Consider the following 18,411-nt stretch of genomic DNA (forward strand, 5'->3'; position numbering starts at 1 on the left):
TCTGGCAGCAGGCACCACACACAAGCGCACCACAACTTTCTATGTGCTGGGCAGGAAGGAAGCGAAAGGACTCTTTAATTGGGGGGTCACACCTTGGGGCGTGCTTCCTATTGGTTTGGACTCAACAGTCCTGTATGATAACAAGGCAGACTGTGGTGGCAAAGCTGGCAGCATTCAGATTGTGGGTTGGCTGTTCTTCAGGAAGAACCCAACCTTGGCTACAGTTGGATCCAGAAAATAAAGGTAAATGTACAGAAATCATTGTCACACAGCTTTTGAAAGTCACAACTAAATTGGGAAAACTGGCATTTCTAAAAGGTTAGTGCACACTTCCGTCTGACCTCACTGTACCTGAGCTGAAGAGGAAGGCTGCACATAAGTGCATATGTAGAATCCATGCCTCACCCACACAGCACCAAAGCCAGCCTTCTGAGAATGTGCGTCTTAATAGCAACTGGAAACACTTAGATTTTCAGATGGACGACATATCCAGCTTTGTCCAGCTAGGCTGAGCTTAGCATGCTCTGTGCCAAGCATCATCACTGCGCTGTGAGGTTTCTACATGAAATACAAGCACCAATCCCTTGGGGTGACCCCTGGAGCTTTTAGCACCTGATTCCTCAAGGAATCTTCTAAACCCTGAACTCTTCAGCACACAAAAAGCCAGCCTGAAACAGCAGTGATGGCTAAAGTAATAAAGCTGGAAGTACGGATGCTTTTCCTAATAGTTTCCATTCTGAGACTGAGAAGTAGCAAGCTGCTCAGCAGGTGAATGCTCATGGCAGGTCTGGTGACCCGAGTCTCATCCTTAGAACCTTGGTAAAGGTGGACAGAGAGAACCCACTCCACAGCTGTCCTTGGACCCACAAATGCACGCTGTGGCATGTGTAACCCTATCATCATGCACATACACAGTAACTTTAAACAATACAAACAGTTCATATGCTTATGTTGCACATTTTGTCCTGCTCTTTTTAAGATTTTTTTTTTTTCAAGACAGGGTTTCTCTGTGTAGCTCTGGCTGTCCTGAAACTCACTCTGTAGACCAGGCTGGTCTCAAACTCACAGAGATCCACCTGCCTCTGCCTCTGCCTCCTGAGTACTGGGGTTAAAGGTGTATACCACCACTGCCCGGCTCTAAGATTTTATTTTTACCTGTGTATGTGCATGTGTGAGTGCAGTGCCTACTGAGCCCAGAAGAGGGCATCTGGTCCCCTCAGCTGGAGTTACAGGCATTGTGAGCCACCTGGTGTGCCTACTGAGAAACTCAAGATTCTCTGTAAGGGCAGTACATGCTCTTAATAGCTGAGCCATCTCTTTCTGACCAGAGATTTGTGCCTCAACCTCCCAGATGGTCCACCACCAGATACAACTCCAACACGGATATACTCCCTTCACCTACAATGACTCTTTAGCAAGCCTGGCATTTGGAAGGTTACATACTCTATCTAGTGTATCCTGACCAAAAGACGCAGGAAGTCCAGCCAGGCGCTGGTGAGACAGATCAATAGGGCAGGGTCAGAATTGGGAACACATAGTGCTTAGACAATTAAGCAAAAAGCTGCCCCCCACCTCACACTATATCTAGAGTTATCCTAACAGGTTATGCATTTCAAATGTAAGATATTAAACTACAAAACATACTAATAACCAATAATCTTGGAGTAGGAAATGCCTTTTTAAAAATAAATAAGTGGTAATACAAGCAATAAAAGACAAATTAAATTAAATCACACTCTATCAATATTTAAAGTCCATACTTCAAAGACCATTGTCAACAAGTAAACACAGATTACATAGGAGGAGGAAATATTGCAAATGACAGATCTGACAAGGGACTTACACCCAGAAAAACTGAAAAACCTGCTACAACTCAACAATAAAAACCTCAATTAAAAAAAAAATAGGATTTGAGTCTGAGTGTGGTAGCTCATGCCTGTAATCCCGGAACTCAGCAGCAGATATGGGACTGCCCTAAATTCTACACGTAAGTGCTAGCCAGTTCACTACGCTGTGAAATTATGTCTCAACCTGCACCTTCCCCCACTCAAAACCATGGTTTAGATAGTCAAGTCTCCAGAAGGATGTGTGGAAGGACCATAACACAGGATGGGTCCCTAGACCACAGCACAAGGAGATGCCTCACAGACCAGGTTGACTGCCACACAGACTGAAGACAGCACATGAGCTGTAGACATGGAAAAACTGGAAGATTCCTCAGGGCCAGGGCAGGCAGGAAGAGCAGCCACCAGAGAAGAAGAGTGTGGCAATTACCACTGAAGCCAGCAACTCAATTCCTAGGTGTCTACATCCAAGAGAATTAAAGATACTCAAAAAACAAAACAAAACAAAACAAAACAAAAAACAAAAAAACAAAACAAAACAAAACAAAAAAAACCCTACACAGGAATTATGATAATGGTCAAAGCTATTAAGAGATTTAACTAATTAAACCACCTGCCCAGATGTCCACAAGTTGAACAAGAAGGGCAGAATGTTGTCTGTCAAGTGATGGAGTAAGTGATGTTTGGATACAAGCTACCATGTGGGCTTACCTTGAAAATACTAGGAATAAGTCGTAAAAGGTCACATGTCAACCATTTTTACAAACACTAACTGCTCATGGTGCAGGGCTTCTATCTGGGGCACTGTCCTGAAATCAACTGTTCCTTTAAGTTGGTGGGTCACATGGCACGTGAATCCTACCTCAAGCAATCGGTTCTAAAAATGAACTTGTGCTGGTGAAAGGGCTTTGTGGGTAAAATGACCTAAGTTTGGGCCCCCAAGACCCAGGTAAAGTTAGACACAGCAGCATATGTCTGTAATCCAGTGCTCCTATGGTGAGATGACAGGTAGGGACAGGACAGTCCCCAGAAGCTCCTGGGCCAGCTAATATAAATGCATAGCCAATATGGAGGAAGCAAGGGCTGAAGACGATGTTTGTCCTCTATCACACATGTGCTGTAGCACACGCACACCCACACATGAGTGTATACACACACAAATGCGGATATGCACATACATGCACCCACACATATTAAAAAATAAGCTATATCTGGAGGGGGGTGACTGAGTTGTTGGTCAAGGAAGGTGCCTTAGCAACCCAACAGTTGCTATCTCACCCCAGCACTGACTGTGGGCCTGGCTCTCTGGGGCAGAGCCTGAGTATGCTCCACTCCAGACCCTGAGTTGAGGCGCACAAGGAGGGACCTCACTGAACACAGCCCTGTGCCACCAGCTACAAGCTTTCCTCCACTCACAGGGGTTCCCACAGAACCACTTTCCTAGAACTGAATGAGTTTAAAAAGTTTCCGTCTCATAGGGAGAAAAGAATAGGCTAATGACTTAGGCTTGGGGACATGTGCCCAGTATGTCCACTGGGCACAGCTACCCTAGCAGGAGAGGGCCTGAATATGCAGGAAAACTTATCCATAGGGGCTTTAAAATGTTTCAGTTCTTCCATAGAAATTACCTGGACAAAGGAAAGATTGAGGAGTCTGGACTCTTAGATGAGGCAGGGAGTCTTGGCTTTGTAAGCCCTCACTGCAGACACAAGCCCCAGCCTGCAGCTTGGGTTTATTCTAAGTGGGGTGAGGGTGAGGAGGAAGGGTTGTAACACTGAGGGGTCCTGTTCCTGTCTGTTATCTATTATCTATCTAGTGACTGTGCTGAGAACCCTGGGACCTCCCTGCTTTATTTTAAAAACTTAACTCTGCTACATTCTAATAAAACGGATTTCCCAAAATCAAATTTGGGCTTCATGCTGACCAGCAGGCCTTCTGAACGGGGCACGTAGCCCCTCATCTAGTCATGACATGTGGTGAGGTGGGTACACTCCAGCTTTACTGAAATACTTTATGTGTCCTGGAGGACAGCTGACAGTGGTGGTGACATTCTAGAGCTTTCTGGAGTCTTCGCATGTAAGGGGCTCCTCTGCTCTGGAGTAGAGATCTGGGTTCCTGCCAGTACTAAGAAGTTCACATTGCACATACTCTCTGGGTAGAGACCACTGCTCAGGCCTGACATTGGCTCCACTCAAAAACAGTGGGGACTGTCGGCTTAGCTCCAGGGAGTGGTTTGTTTCCCTGGCCACACACTGGGGCTACTTGGTGGTGTGTGTGTGTGTATGCAAGGGCTTGTACACATGCAGTGTATGCATGTGTGCAACTGTGTGCAAGGGCTTGTAGAGGTCAGACTCAATGCCAGCTGTCCTCAGTTGCCCTCTACCTTATCTTTTGACATGACACAGGCTGAACCCAGAGCTCTCTGACTTGCTGGCCACTGAACTCCAAGGACAGTCATGCCTGTGCCCCTTCTCCCAGGGTTACAGAGGAGTGTGACCAAGCCTTTTTTGGTTGTTGTTGTTTACAGACAGGGTCTCAGTATGTAGCTTTTGCTGGCCTGGACTTCACTATGTAGAAAAGGCTGGCTGAAACTCACAGAGATCCCCCTGCCTCTGCTTCCCAAGTGCTGAGATTAAAGGTGTGCCTTGTTTTTTCACATTGGTTCTGGGATCCAAATTCAGGTCCTGTTTGCCTAGCAGTCTGACTGAGCCACCTCTCCAGCCCCCAGGCCTCAGCACACTGAACTCAGAGCTCTGTTTGCAAGGCCCACATTCTGAGTCATCTGAGGGGCCAGTGAAACATGGACTGAGTGCCTTCTCCCCACAAAGCATGCTCTGGCTCTTTTTGCTCTAGGTGGGGGTGGGGCTAGTGGGTGAGGTTCAGGATAGAAACACTATGTGATCCAACAGTGATTTCTGCAAGCTGCTACTCTGCTGGGATAGAGCTCTGGGATTTGGCATAAAGAAACCCAGAGCTGAGCAGCTCCGCACCTGCAGCCCGGGGCTGGGCCCAGGGGAGGGGTGCCAGCAGCTCTGGCCGCTGGCCAGTCTACCTCTCTCTGGGGCACTGGATCAGACACAGCAGGTAACCAGCCAAAAAGCAGAGAGAAAGCAAAGGAGAAGACAAGACAAGGGGGGCAAAACTAAAATTTGGACTGGAAGGGTCTTTTCAAACACTTTAATCCTGCAGTGCTGAAAGCTGGCACTGGCCCCTGTACCAGCAAAACCGACTTCCTCGGCCAATGCGTTAAAGAGAAGGCCACTAATCAGCTAAATAGAAACTAGAGTCTGTTCCCATCAAGTCTCTTTCCTGTCACCAGAGGGACACACAGTGCTCTGAAATACACTCTTGGCATCACTTGGCAGGCGGCCCTATTGTGCTGAACACAGCCGTCCCTTAGGTTATTGTTTTTAATATCAGAAAGCGAGCCTTTCAGTGCCAAACAAATTCTGCAGCAGGGGGGACAAAAGATATTCCAAGTGGTCTCGCTGGACCATCCACCAACTGCCTGAAAAGAGAAGCAACCATCCCATGTGCTTCAGAAGCAAAGTGGAGGCATAGCAGGTCCAACTATTACCTAATTCGAGACTTCGCTCCAAGTCCAAAGGATGGGGTGGGATGGGGGGGAGGGGGCTGCAGGCAAGGCTGAAGCATGAGGCACTTGTGGCTCAGGGCCACAGATGACAGTCACTTCAACCCAGACCTACCTCCTGTCCATGTTGCCGCTGACCATGAGGTTGGGAGGGCTGTCCCGGAGGTTGACACAGGTAAAGTCACCAAGTGCATTGCCAAGCTTCGAGAGGCAGCGCTCTGCTTCCAGGCTATACACCAGGATCTGAGAGGGAAAGAGAGGACAGGGTATCAGTCCCGTAAGTCAGGGAGACATCGTACACCACCATTGAGTGAGCATTTCACTGACCTCAGAAAAGCTCTGCTACTCAATGGCTTGGACACTTCCAGGCCACTGAAGTTAGAGGGGCATAGCTACCCAAGTGACAAAAGACCAAGAGGGAAACCAAGAGTTCCTTGGCTAAAGCACAAGCAAAAGCACGAGACAGAGACGCAGAATGGTGGATGGGTCAGGCAGCCTGCTTTCCTCACACAGCTGAACTGAACCCTAGTTCAGTAATAGTTTTCTGTTTGTTTTTACAGGAATGAAGGTTACAGGTCACTGGCTTCTGATTTGGGGTTAACTAAAGAGCTTACAGGGGCTGAGGGAAGCTGCACCAGACACTACACTGAGCTACAGTCCAACAGCGCCTTCTGCCCCACTCTCCCTTCAGTTCTGGTTTGAAAGCCACTGAGAAGAGACCTGTGGGCTCCAGACAGTGCAATCCTCCTGGAAGGTGTCTGTGCTGTTTCTCTAGCAAAGGGGAATAAAGGATGGATCACACAAGAAGCCTTGAGAGTCAGGTTTTTAATGAAGGAAATTGTTAGCTCAACTAGAGACATTTAGTCAATAGTACACAGTCCTGGTCCCAACTTGGCAGGGCACAGACATCCTCACTGCACCTCTGCTGACTTCAGCTGAGCATGTGGTGAGCACACTGAGGTCAGCAAGGACCTGGGTTTGCAGAGTGACTCTAGCATTCCCATGGAAACCACGTTCTCTCCTGGTTAACCCAGACACTTAGCACTTCTGAGTGCAGACTCTTATGTGGGTTCTGAGAAAATCCTAACAAGTTAAGTCATCTCCACCGTGGGAACTGTCAATCTCAGGGCAGTACACATTTCTAATACATGAGTCTTCAAGAATCTGGGGGAGTCTAACACTATGGTCACAGCAGTTAACTACTGCTAAAACTGGAAGGAAAGACAGCAGAAATCACACAACCTTAATGCCTAATGCACAAGCCAAGATGCAGCTAAGATGAAAAGTTCCTGATAGAAAGTTGGGGGTCTTGCTATGTACCTCTGGCTGTCCTGGAACTCACTCTGTAGACTAACTAGGCTGGCCTCAAACTCACAGAGATCCCCCTACCTCTGTCTCCCACATGCTAGGATTAAAGGCATGTGCCATTACCAGCTCCTGACAGAAAGTTTTAAACAATTTAAAAATAACTAAAATGGCGCTGTTTCTAAGATGGACCTGATCAAATCCATCTTCAGCAAATGATCTGGACATTGTCACAGGCAGCTCCTGAAGGAGGGATGGTGTGTGTCTTGCACTAAGCAGTGTCTTCAGTCAGACACTCCAGGTGCCCTGCTCTGTCTGCATGCACAGAGATGCCACAAGTACAACTAGTGTGTGACAATTCTAAAAGAGCTATTAATTTCTTTTTAAAAGCAACCTTGTTTTTGTTTTTTGAGATAGGGCTTTTCTGTGTAGCTTTGGAGCCTGTCCTGGAACTCACTTTGTAGACCAGGCTGGCCTCTGCCTCCTGAATGTTGGATTTTGCCTGTCTGACCTTTTTGTTTTTAAAGTCACCAGTGTACACAGCAGGAAGGCGGGTCTGCCGGAGCAGGTGGAGGTAAAAGTGCAAGCACTGAGACTCACACAAGTCAGCAGCAGTCTCCACTTATTTCTTAGTTCTTTTTTGACAAGTGGATGAATCATCTCTGAGTGATACAAGGAGATAATCCCCGCCAAAAAGACTCTGCAAACTCATCACAAAGACATCTAAGTCAGCAGTCAAGTATTTCTAAAACGTTCAATAATTCAGTGGATCAGAACTATGCAAAGAGAACCTTTACCATTGCGTTTAGTTAAAGACCACAGAGATTGGAAAACACATTACCATCTCGAAGGCAGGTCTTCCACGATACAAGTCCCTTAACGACCTTTACCATGGCTCCCTCCCCCCCCCACTCTCTCTCTTTTAATAAGGTTGAGCAAATGGGACTTCATTTTATCTGATTGCCACAGACTAGTGACATCAATTATTCATGCTCACACTCCCTCTTGTTAAGACCATGCATTAGACTAATTTTTCTCTTTATTGCCCTGGTTGGGCGAGTCTTAACCCACAACCACTTGAGTTGTTCTCAGAGGTGTTCAGAGATGCTGGAGAGAAGGGGAAACTCCCCCCAGCTGCAATCTGGGAGCAGATGCTCTGCACTAATGTGGCCAGTGAGTCGATAGAGAGGCCACACAGCAATGCAGGTTCAGCAGCGTTAGCAGCAATCACGGCACTAGCATGTGCTGCCATCATCTGTGTTCCTAGGAGTTGTCTTTAGAGTGAAGCCTGCAGACTACTGTGTATCCTGAAGACATCTGCAAGACATGCATTGTGAGATCAAGCTCTACTGTCTCCATTCTGTCTTCTGGGGAGTTTACGAGACCCCGAGTGAATGAGAGCATCCTCTTCAAAGGGACTGAACAGCAAATTTTCAATTTCTGTAATTTCCCCCACCGAGAGCTGAAGTTGTTTCTGATAAAGCATAGCCTTCGCATCCTGGCTTTCAACTACTCTGACTGCTCTCAAGTCTATTTTTAAAGATACATTTTATTTCAAATATAATGTATCTTATAGTAAGCTATAAGAATAAACTATTTAACAGAAGAATGTGGTGGGCCACTGCGACCCATCTCCAGGAACCACCCCCCACACCAGAATAGTCTGGAAATAAATAAGTAGATTCTGTGTGTGAGGGTCTGTCTCTCTTGATCTGTACATTCGAGTCATTTCTGGGTGAGGTTGGTGTCTCACAACTGCTTCTTCACTACAGGTAGCTTTGGTTCTTTTGAGTGGAGAACATCTGTGAATACCTAATTCCATACTAATAAGTAAGTTGTTTCTATTTGGTTTTTGACAAAACATTCAACAGCTGGTGACAAACATTTACGGATCCTCCTCTGTGCAGCAGGACTGGAGTGAATGGGTGTGGCGGCCAATGTACTGACAGCTGAAAGAGCCGTGTCTGTGCCAGCTATTGCTGGCCCAGCCATCTCCTCTTCCACACATGGGACTTGCCTCTTCTGGAACCACAGAGTCATCATATTGCTATGTCCTAGCAGCTGGTGTTTCAAGCAGGAGGCGGGGCGTTGTATTGGCCATTCAGTCAGGGAGGACATGGCCACAGGTTCAGCGTTTGGAAAGCACTGTCACCGCCCTAGGCAGGAGCTTTCCAGCCAAAGCCTGATGGAAGGGCCAGAAGACAGTTTCTACTCTCTCAGAAGGTGAGGTTAGTTCAAAGCCTGCCACCCCCTCCTCCATCCTTTGGAACCAGGATTCAGCACAGCAAGTTCTTCCTAAACCCAGGACTGACATCACCCATCTGTGAGCATAAGCCACCAACAGACAGAGATGTCTTCAAAGAGCTTTGGAGCCTTCCGACAGAGCTGTGGTCATGTTCTGATGAATGAGGAAAGCACCTTTGAGTTTAATTTTGCCAAAACTGTGGAAAGTGGCTGGCTTGCCTCAGAACCCTAGCTGCCTCGGTGATGTGGTCAGCAGTGGACAGAGGCCTCTTCCCACAACAACCGCACTTCAAGAACCTTTGGAATCCAAGAGTGTTGCCTGCTTCCCTTTAAGCAAGGGGTGTGCAGAACAGGGATGGAGTGAATTCCAAAGACTCAGCCCCACCCAAAGTTTTGGAGACTGCAGACACATTTGACCCTCTCCCTCCCTTCCCTGTTACCTGGTCTCCCCCATCACTACCGTACACACTTTGCTCTCTGGGAGAAAAGTCATGGCCAGGAGCCTTCTGAGCAGAGCAAGCCGGCCTCATGCTTCCCATCTGCACCCACTCGTGTCTCTGCTCTCTCCACCACCCTCAGCACGGAGACTTCTCCCCTCTCAGCAGAGCAGGGGGTGTTTATTGTCACTGTGCTCATCTGGTGTTCTCAAGTGTCACCCTGAACTGTGTCATCAGCTTGCAGCTCTCAAACACAGAAGGGAAACAGCCCCAAGACAGCAGTCTTGAAGGTCAGGTGCAGCTTTATTAGCAAGCACCTTCATACAGTGAGAAGAGTGCTTCCTCGACTCGGGACCAGACGCCATGGTAGTTATGTGGGCCTGCATCTGGCCAGGTATGTGCATTTGTGTTCGGTGATAACTGGCTGGGACTGGGGACCCAGCAAACCTAATATTTACTCTGGTTTGGGTGTTTTCCTTTATTCCTTAACTCTTCCTCCTGGGTGATCTGATGCCTCATCTTGCTCCAGCCCTGTGGGGTCTGATAAGTTGGCAGACCAGGAAGCCTTGCAGAAAGCTTCTCAAAGTGCAACTCGAGTCTGTTAGCAAACAGTCCTTTGCATGCACATTCTGTTCACTCAAGGAAGTGGTACAATTCATGGGACCCCAAAGTGATGGGAGCACTGAAACCAGAAAGGAAGGAGGGAGCCTGGCCAGGGGCTGCTCTGCAACACCTGACAATGCCAGATGGGGACCCAGCATCTGGCAGCACAGAGAACATCACAATTGAGATCTCTGTATAAAGCTGAGCCATGGGGTGAAGGTGCAGCTCAGCTCGGCAGCACAATGCTCCCACCACCCAGAGCCAGCAGGACCCCTGTGGCGTCTACACATTAACAGCAGCCATGTACTCTCTCACAATAAAGGCGAATCCTACAGCTGAGACAGAGAGAAGCAGGGGTGGCTAACAAGGATTGGCAGTTTCAGGTAAAGGACAGAGTCAGTGTGCCGACAGTCGCCTACCATATGAGAGGGACATAGACTTGACGTGCAGACAGTCACCTACCATGTAAGAGGCAGAGCAAACTGAGTGTCTTTGAGAAAATGAACCCAGAGTTCCTAGAAATCACAGGAGATGGATGGGCTAACACTGAGGGTGATCCAGGGAGCAGGAAGCTGGTTTTGAACAGTTCCTCAGAACACAAAGCAGAGACGCAGAGTGGGACTCAGTATGCTGGTCCAACACACATCAAACCTGAACTCCATCAAGCAAACAGAGATGCTTTCCACAGGTACAGCCCGAGTGTTTTCTATGGCTGAAAGACAACACAGAACTTTCCAACAGGAAAAATGAAAATAAATTCATACAGAGATGCTAGAGGGAAGCCACAGGCTAGGATCTTGTACTGTGGTTCTGTTATTTCTGATACTGAGCTGTGCTGGGTTCCCAGGCTGGCTTGCAACTGAAGGACCTGACCTTCCAACAGCAAAGGAGGGAGGGGCGAGCAGTCACGTGTACAGCCACTACCTTCTCACCAGCGCCAATGGATGTCAAAACCAGCAGTGTCTTCAAGGGATTGAGCGAAGCTAGAACCATGGCAATCTGGCCATGACACGAGGGATGGGAAAATTAAGACATTTCAGTTAGAAACACAGCCCCAGGCTTCACTAGCAAAGCAAATAAACAAGAAATTGCTCCAGAGAAAGGTCTGAGAAGTTGGGAGGAATAGTGACTCAAGTAATGATGTAGAGACGTAACAAACACTGGCTCCACAGCAAAATGTTAGCATGGCTGTGGGCAGTAAGTAACAGAACAAAACAAACTCTAGCCACTATTCCAGTCAAATGCCAGAAGTGAGGGAAATGTCCCATAGCCACCAGATGCCAGCCACACAGGCTGAGCTTGGGACGACTACTCTGGATTCCAGAGCAGTGTCTGGTGCACTGCAGGCTGAATGTGCACCAGATGAGGGAGATGAAGCATGCAAGCCTCATGCGTTGTCTGCCCATGGCCAAGAGCAGCACTGTCTTAGAAGAGACAAGGTGGTCAGTCTACTGTCCACACAGCAGGTTGGCTGCCCTGGGCAGTGCTGCAGCTCCCTAGATGCAACTCACTCTGCAAGGACAGGGCCACAGGCGCTCATTTTCATAAATACAGAAGACAGGCAGGGAAAGGCTACATTAGACAGTCTTGTAAAGCAAGTGAAACATTTCACCATACAGCAAGGTGTGCACACTGCTTTACATACACAGCAAGGTGTGCACGCTGCTTCACACACACAGCAAGGTGTGCACGCTGCTTCACAACACTCAGCAAGGTGTGCACACTGCTTTACATACACAGCAAGGTGTGCACGCTGCTTCACACACACAGCAAGGTGTGCACGCTGCTTCACAACACACAGCAAGGTGTGCACGCTGCTTCACAACACACAGCAAGGTGTGCACGCTGCTTTATACACACAGCAAGTGTGCACACTGCTTCATACACACAGCAAAGTATGTACACTGCTTTATACACACAGCTAAGTGAACAACCTGGGAATTCACAGGTGAGCTAAGATTTTTTTAAAAAAAGATGAGAAAGATGGACAATTGGAGAGGGCAAGAAGGCTGGGGAAAAAAGTAAATCACACACAAAACAGCCAATAAAAAATAAAAAAGCAGTTAATATACATGAATAATGGATGTCTGATTTAAAAGCAGTTTACTCTGATATGATGTAATTTTTGACAAGCAGCCAGAGAGACGATTTTAAGTCCTTGCCAGAGATAAGTCATTGCGTGAGGCCTGGCGCGGCTGTGTCTGTGACCATGTGGAGAATGACTTTCACCACCGCCTCAGAGGTGACTTCACTGTTGGCAAACAGAGACCTGCCTCTCAGGTGCCCCGAGCAGCACCCCAGCAAGACACGGCACTTGAAGACATGGCTCCCCCACATGAGCACAGCTCCCTGAAACAGCCCCCCAACAGTTTCCATGACACGCTCTGGCACTGTCTGCGCTCACTCACACAAAGGGAAGAAGCCTGGCTGCTTTTGTATTTAAGTTTTAATTGGAGTGACAAGCCCAAAGGCCAAGATATTTCAGGGATGGGACGGTGTTGCTGAGCGTCGCCAGGCACTGGGCAGGCAAGGCCCACACACACTCCCCACCACGTGCCAATGCACCTGCAACCCTAGCTGTTCCAGGACTGGGCTCTTCCTGGGAAGGCAGTGCCAATCACATAGGCTTGCCAGGCTTGGGGCTTTGTGATGTGGGCAGATGTCTACAAAGGACCAGACCGAGGCCAAACCAACACCTACTGTGACCTAAGCCTGAAAGGAACCAGAGTGAGTGTGTCCCTGTGGAGTCCAGGATGCTGGTCCCCAAGTCTCTCCTGACACATGCTCAGGGCAGTGCAGAACAACAGGTTTCCTTAGAGCCCAAGCAGATGCAGCTCCTGCCTACTCCAGAGATTTCCTTCCATAACCATCACCACAGGGAAGAGGGGAAGATGTGACCATCATGAGCACAGTGAGAACAACTCAAAGTGGACAGCGAACGCTTGCTGCCCAGCACACATTAGCTCCTATGCAAACATGCCTCACTACCCGCCCCTGAGTGTTGTGCCTCATCACAGACAGCCGCACAGTTTCTAACACTCCAGAGGCATCGAGCACATGCAGTGCACAGCAAGCATGGACACGTGGGACAGGGGACAGGGTCAGTGCACGCGCTTTAGAAGGAGAAACCAAAGCTACATGCCAGGACACCAATTCTTAAAGTAAAAAGGGAACATTGTCTTAAAAGGGAAGGTGGCAGGTGAAGGGCTGGTGATTAGAGCTCTCTATGGCCTACAGACTGATGATGACATTGTCTAGGAAACTCGGGCATTTACCAAATTATCCTTTCTTCTGACCAGCCCGACTTCTGTTTCAGCCCTAAATCAGACCAGACAGAGGTTCAGAGGGTAGACAAGCAGAAGGCCCCTAAACTGGACTGTGGGAACAAATGGCTGCTGAAGGGGGCTGGATCAACAGAATAGCCAGAGCCTTCTGTGTGGGTGCACAGTCCATACACAGGGTGCCTTTACTGGCTGTGTACATCCCCAGTCTCTAGCAACCTCTACTCACCACAGGTTGACGATGCTGTCCCTGGGGGCCGGCAGCGCAGTGTGGTACCTGCTTCTCCCAAAAGCCCTTCTGAATACACTCCAGCATCTCGGCCACCAAAAACAGACATACACCAACGCCTGTACGTAGCCATCAGGAAAGTGAATTGAAAGCCATTTGAAATAGCTTGTCCCACATTGTGCAGGGAACAGTTGGGAAGCTTCCTGCCCCGGCTTCCTCACTGGGGTGCCTCTCCCTGATCCGTGCTCAGAATGGCGGCTCCCAAGAGCCAGCACACTACTGTGTGCAGAATGCTGTGCCCACAGCTCCATCTGCCCTTCACAATGCTATAAGGCAGGGCCACCGCTTTCCTCACTCTTCCTATAAAGAAATGGAGTGGACAGAAAACACATTCCTTGCCCAGCTTGGGAGTTCTGCAAGTCTGCTTCAAGCCTGGGGGCTGGCCTTCAAAGCTCCTGTTCTGTAAACTTCCACCCAAGGGCACCCAAAGTGCAGTCCCAGCATCCGTGTTAACAGGAGCTATAACAATGCCACACTCTGCAGGCTCTCAGCCCTACCTGGTGAGGACACACTGATCACCAGCTCTGCTCCTGTGGGTGTTGACCCCCTCCGCACTTCACTTAACTGTATTGCTTCCCATCTGTTGAAGAACTCCGAGCCCCTCAGCTGCAATCCCTTGCATCTAGTCTCCTGGCCACTGTTCTAGGGTAGGCTGTAGTGTAGCAACAGGGTTAAATGTGATCTTCAAGCGCATGTGTGCTGAAGTTAGGAGAGGAACTGCAGGACTGACACTGAGGACTATTCTGAAAGGACCCGGGGAGAGGGAGTGGTGGCATCTGCCAGTCCTGGGCAGGAAGGAACATCATATTCAAGAGGTGACACCTCTGAGCGGTATAGAGGGACTCATCGTGTAAGTGTGAGTGGAAGCTAAGGTCTGACTTCTGAGGGCTTTGAAAGGCAGGCTACAGGCAGGCAGCAGGGCCTCACCCACCATGTTAGGCACGGGCCATTTTCCTGATAAAACTAGAAATATACTTGGTGTATGTGCGTGTACCTGGGAGTGTGTATGTGTGTGCATGTCAGGGGGGTACAGGAGTGTATGTGTGTGCATGTGCATGCACATCAGGGAGAACAGTGTGTGTGTGTGTGTGTGTGTGTGTGTGTGTGTGTGTGTGTGTGTGTGTGTGTGCGCGCGCGCGCGCGCGCCGTGGAGTGCAGGACTGATTGTATGTAGAATTCCTGTTCTGGTTCAGCATCCCACACACATGGGAGGCTGTGAACTTGGACTTGACTGTTGCGATTATTTCCTCAGCACAGATGGGGTATGTATGTGTGACAGAGTGCAAGAATACGGGTAAGGGTAGGAGGTCCAGGTGTGTATGTGTGGATATGCCAGCCAGGGATTGCAGGGGCTTGGGAGTGGGGTGCAGAGATATAGCTCTGGGGGCATTTCAGTGTGTATTTCAAAATCTCCTGTGAACAAGGCATACGAGTTTCCAACCCCAGTTACCAGGGAAGTGGAGCCCACAGCCCACGCTAGGAACAGGAGGAACTTGGTCAGTGCCCTATCCTAGACACTGACGGGGACCTGAAGAAACTTGTATGTGGGACTGGGTTTAGGTACAGTGAGTTGACCCCCATCAGTGCCCTATCCTTGAACTGGAGGGAAGTGGTGGTTAGAAACTAGGTCATGGCAGAGCTGCCTTCAGAGGACTTGCAGCCTCATTTTAACACTCTGCAAACTTCATCACTCTGCCTGAATCCTTTAATTTGGCAAGGGACTGCTCAAGTGTGAGCTGAGCTAGAATTTCCCTTTGCCTAGCTGCAAGGGAACCCATCCTGCAATTAACTGCTGAGGGAATGTTGTGAGGAGTAGCTTGGTGCCCATTAGCAGTACTTGTGCAACTCAGTAATTGATGTTAGTGCTAACCCCACTCTCTAACCCAGGGCTTTATAGAAGATAGACGTGTAGGCTATGTTAATATAATCTTCTAGGCGCTGGGTGAAAAGCCCAAGTCCTCTACTTTAACTGCTGTGTGTTATCTGAATACAGTAAACATTTGAATAGTCGGAGACTGAGCCCACACAGGCTGTGGGCTTTGTGTCCTTGCTCTCCCACTCTCTCCCTGCTAAGCCCATCAGTCTTAACTGTCTGGACTATGTAGGAGCATGCAGCTCACCCCACAGTTACTGTTTTCACTCCTGGAAAGAGGCAAACATTTCCACCAGGCCCCCTCAGATCCTGACTAGCTGAAAAACATGCTGATTTTTAACACTAACAAACCTAGCTGCTGTCTGGGCAATATTTACCCCGAGACTCATCTGGCACAAAGAAATCAAAGCCATCCCCATCTGTGCTGAGGAAATAATCGCAACAGTCAAGTCCAAGTTCACAGCCTCCCATGTGTGTGGGATGCTGAACCAGAACAGGAATTCTACATACAATCAGGGAACCCACTGGAAAAATTAGACCCTAAATAAAAATCCAATCTTAATTCAAAAGCCTAATAAGAAGGGGTAATCGACATCATATACTTCAATATAATGCTTTATAAATTTATTCAATGCCTTCAGAATACCAATGACTTTCTTTAAATATCAGTTAATATTACAAATGTCAGTGGCATCCAAAACTATGAGAGTGTACGCAGACAGAAGCTCTCTGAGGTGTGGTCCAGCCCTGCCAGCAAGGCTATACGGTGACTCAGCACCATATTAGCTCATTACATTAGCTCCACATGGCCCCTTCTACTCACAGTTCTCCCTCTTTCAAGAGCAGTCCCGGGAAAAGAAACTGAGTTGGGCTCCCATACCTCCCAGAGATTACTGAGGCTCCAACAAGCCAGGGACACCCCAGGCTCCCATCCAGGGGCCTGCTGTCCCAGCCTGCACAATTCCAGCTTCACTCCAAAGCTGGAGGGCACAGGAGCATAGTCATATGCTAAATATCACCCCAACTTCTCAATAAAAAAATCAAGGCAAGCCGGGCGGTCGCACACCTTTAATCCCAGCACTCGGGAGGCAGAGACAGGCGGATCTCTGTGAGTTCGAGGCCAGCCTGGTCTAGGTTCCAGGCTAGTTCCAGGACAGCCTCCAAAGCCAGAGAGAAACCCTGTCTTGAAAAACAAAAACAAAAAACAAAAACAAAAACAAAAATCAAGGCAAGTAACTTGCCTGAAATTTATCTGACTCCAAAAAGCCCTGGTAAAAGCCATTGTTCCCTGTATAAACCTTCACCCGTCTAGGAACTAGGGACCCTAAACCACACTTAGCTCCTCCAAAGTAACAAGAAGCATCTTCCACAGAACCTTTCAAAATGCCCAGCATTACGGAGGCTCCATTCAGAGGCCTCAGAGGCCTGAGGTGAGTGGGTTGACAGTTTGGAGCAACCCTGGGGCACCATGGCAAATACTTCAAGGTTCTCACTGAAAGCTGAAGAGTTTCATTATCTTTCATTATCAATAATACCAACAAGATCAGTTATTGGCATTATTTTAATACTAAAACCCACACCAAACAACTTGAATGTTCATTTCCCATCTATTCATCTTGAGACTGTCAGCACTCTGGAATTCTCCGGTTCAATGTGTCCACCTCCTCCAGAGAAAACACCTTTGCATTGCTGAGCACTATTAAGGACCACAGGTCAAGAGCCCAAAGGGAGAAGCATGCTTGATTCATCTCTTTCCAGGACCCATCAGACCCTGAACAGCCAGCCCCATGTAGCCAGCTCACTAATGTGACAGAATGCAACAATGCTGGACCTTTTTCCTTCCAGAAAACGAGTAGTCTCCAGGAGTTAGTTAGCCATCAACTCCCCAACAAAAGAAATCAACTATGGGGAAAAAAAAAATCAAAGTTTTGGGTAGACTGTGAAAACATTTTATATACTTTCAAATTTTTACTTATTTGTCCTGCATGTGATGTGTCAAGTCTAGATTCTCAGAAATAGAAACCTCAACAAAAGAGAAGCTGGCTTTCTGCTTCTGGCAAGACATGGCAGAGTGTGGCCCATCTGCAGCCACACTTTGACCCCTGAGGCTCCAGACAGACAGCTCACCTTGTGGCCAGTGCAGACAACTAATCCCAAGCCTCTTCCTGGCTGCACGTGGGAAGTCATTAGCTCAGAGACTTGAGCAATTATTTTCTAGCATGATATAAGCTGCTGCAGCCCAAGCCAGCCTCCTTGCCCAGCACATTCCAGCCTGCGATGACTTCACCCCTCGCCTTGATTAGAATGCACGCCGTGTGCTGCTTAATACAATCTGCCATCAAATGCCAAGTGCTTCAGAACTAAATTAGGAAATATGTCCAGATACATAGAATGATGCTAAGAGCACTAAGTGGGGCTCCAGCTCCCTTTATGAGGCCTGAGACTCATCGGCAGCATGATGCTCCACCATGGCAGCTCTGCTTCCAGCACCATCGAATTCAGGCAGCACAGGGGTTAATAAAGGTGCATGCTGATATAGATGGCCACAGAAAGCAAAGCCCTGCTGATGAACTCAGAACTGTGAGATGCCCACACCTGCGCGTGTGCACATGCACGAGCGCGCACACACACACACACCAACACACACACACACACACACACACACACACACACACACACACACACACACACACACACACACCAAAGCAAAAAACAAAACAAAATTGAGAAAGCTGCTTGAGCACATCAGGGGCCATGTGAAGAGCTACACTGACTCTTCACTGAAGTATGCAGTGATGTGGTCAAGATCTTTTGTTTCTTCTATGATCACCTGCCATTTAGTAATGGATACCTGTAGAAAATTTACCACTCAGGTCTGAGAACCCAAGAACAGACATCAAGAATTCAGAATCCATTCTACTGCAAGTTAAAAGACCTCTGAGC

General features: G+C 48.3%; 1 protein-coding gene across 1 annotated transcript in view; it reads right to left on the reverse strand.

Annotated features, from left to right (window-relative positions):
• Fbxw8 (F-box and WD repeat domain containing 8) overlaps positions 1–18,411 on the reverse strand; it is a 99,491-nt gene that overhangs the window by 9,018 nt on the left and 72,062 nt on the right. The window contains exon 8 of the mRNA XM_027414177.2: positions 5,552–5,679. Coding sequence (XP_027269978.1) covers positions 5,552–5,679 — 128 coding nt within the window. The remainder of the gene's footprint in view (positions 1–5,551; positions 5,680–18,411) is intronic.

The sequence above is a fragment of the Cricetulus griseus genome, chromosome 4, assembly GCF_003668045.3.
Source record: "Cricetulus griseus strain 17A/GY chromosome 4, alternate assembly CriGri-PICRH-1.0, whole genome shotgun sequence".
Lineage (NCBI taxonomy): Eukaryota > Metazoa > Chordata > Mammalia > Rodentia > Cricetidae > Cricetulus > Cricetulus griseus.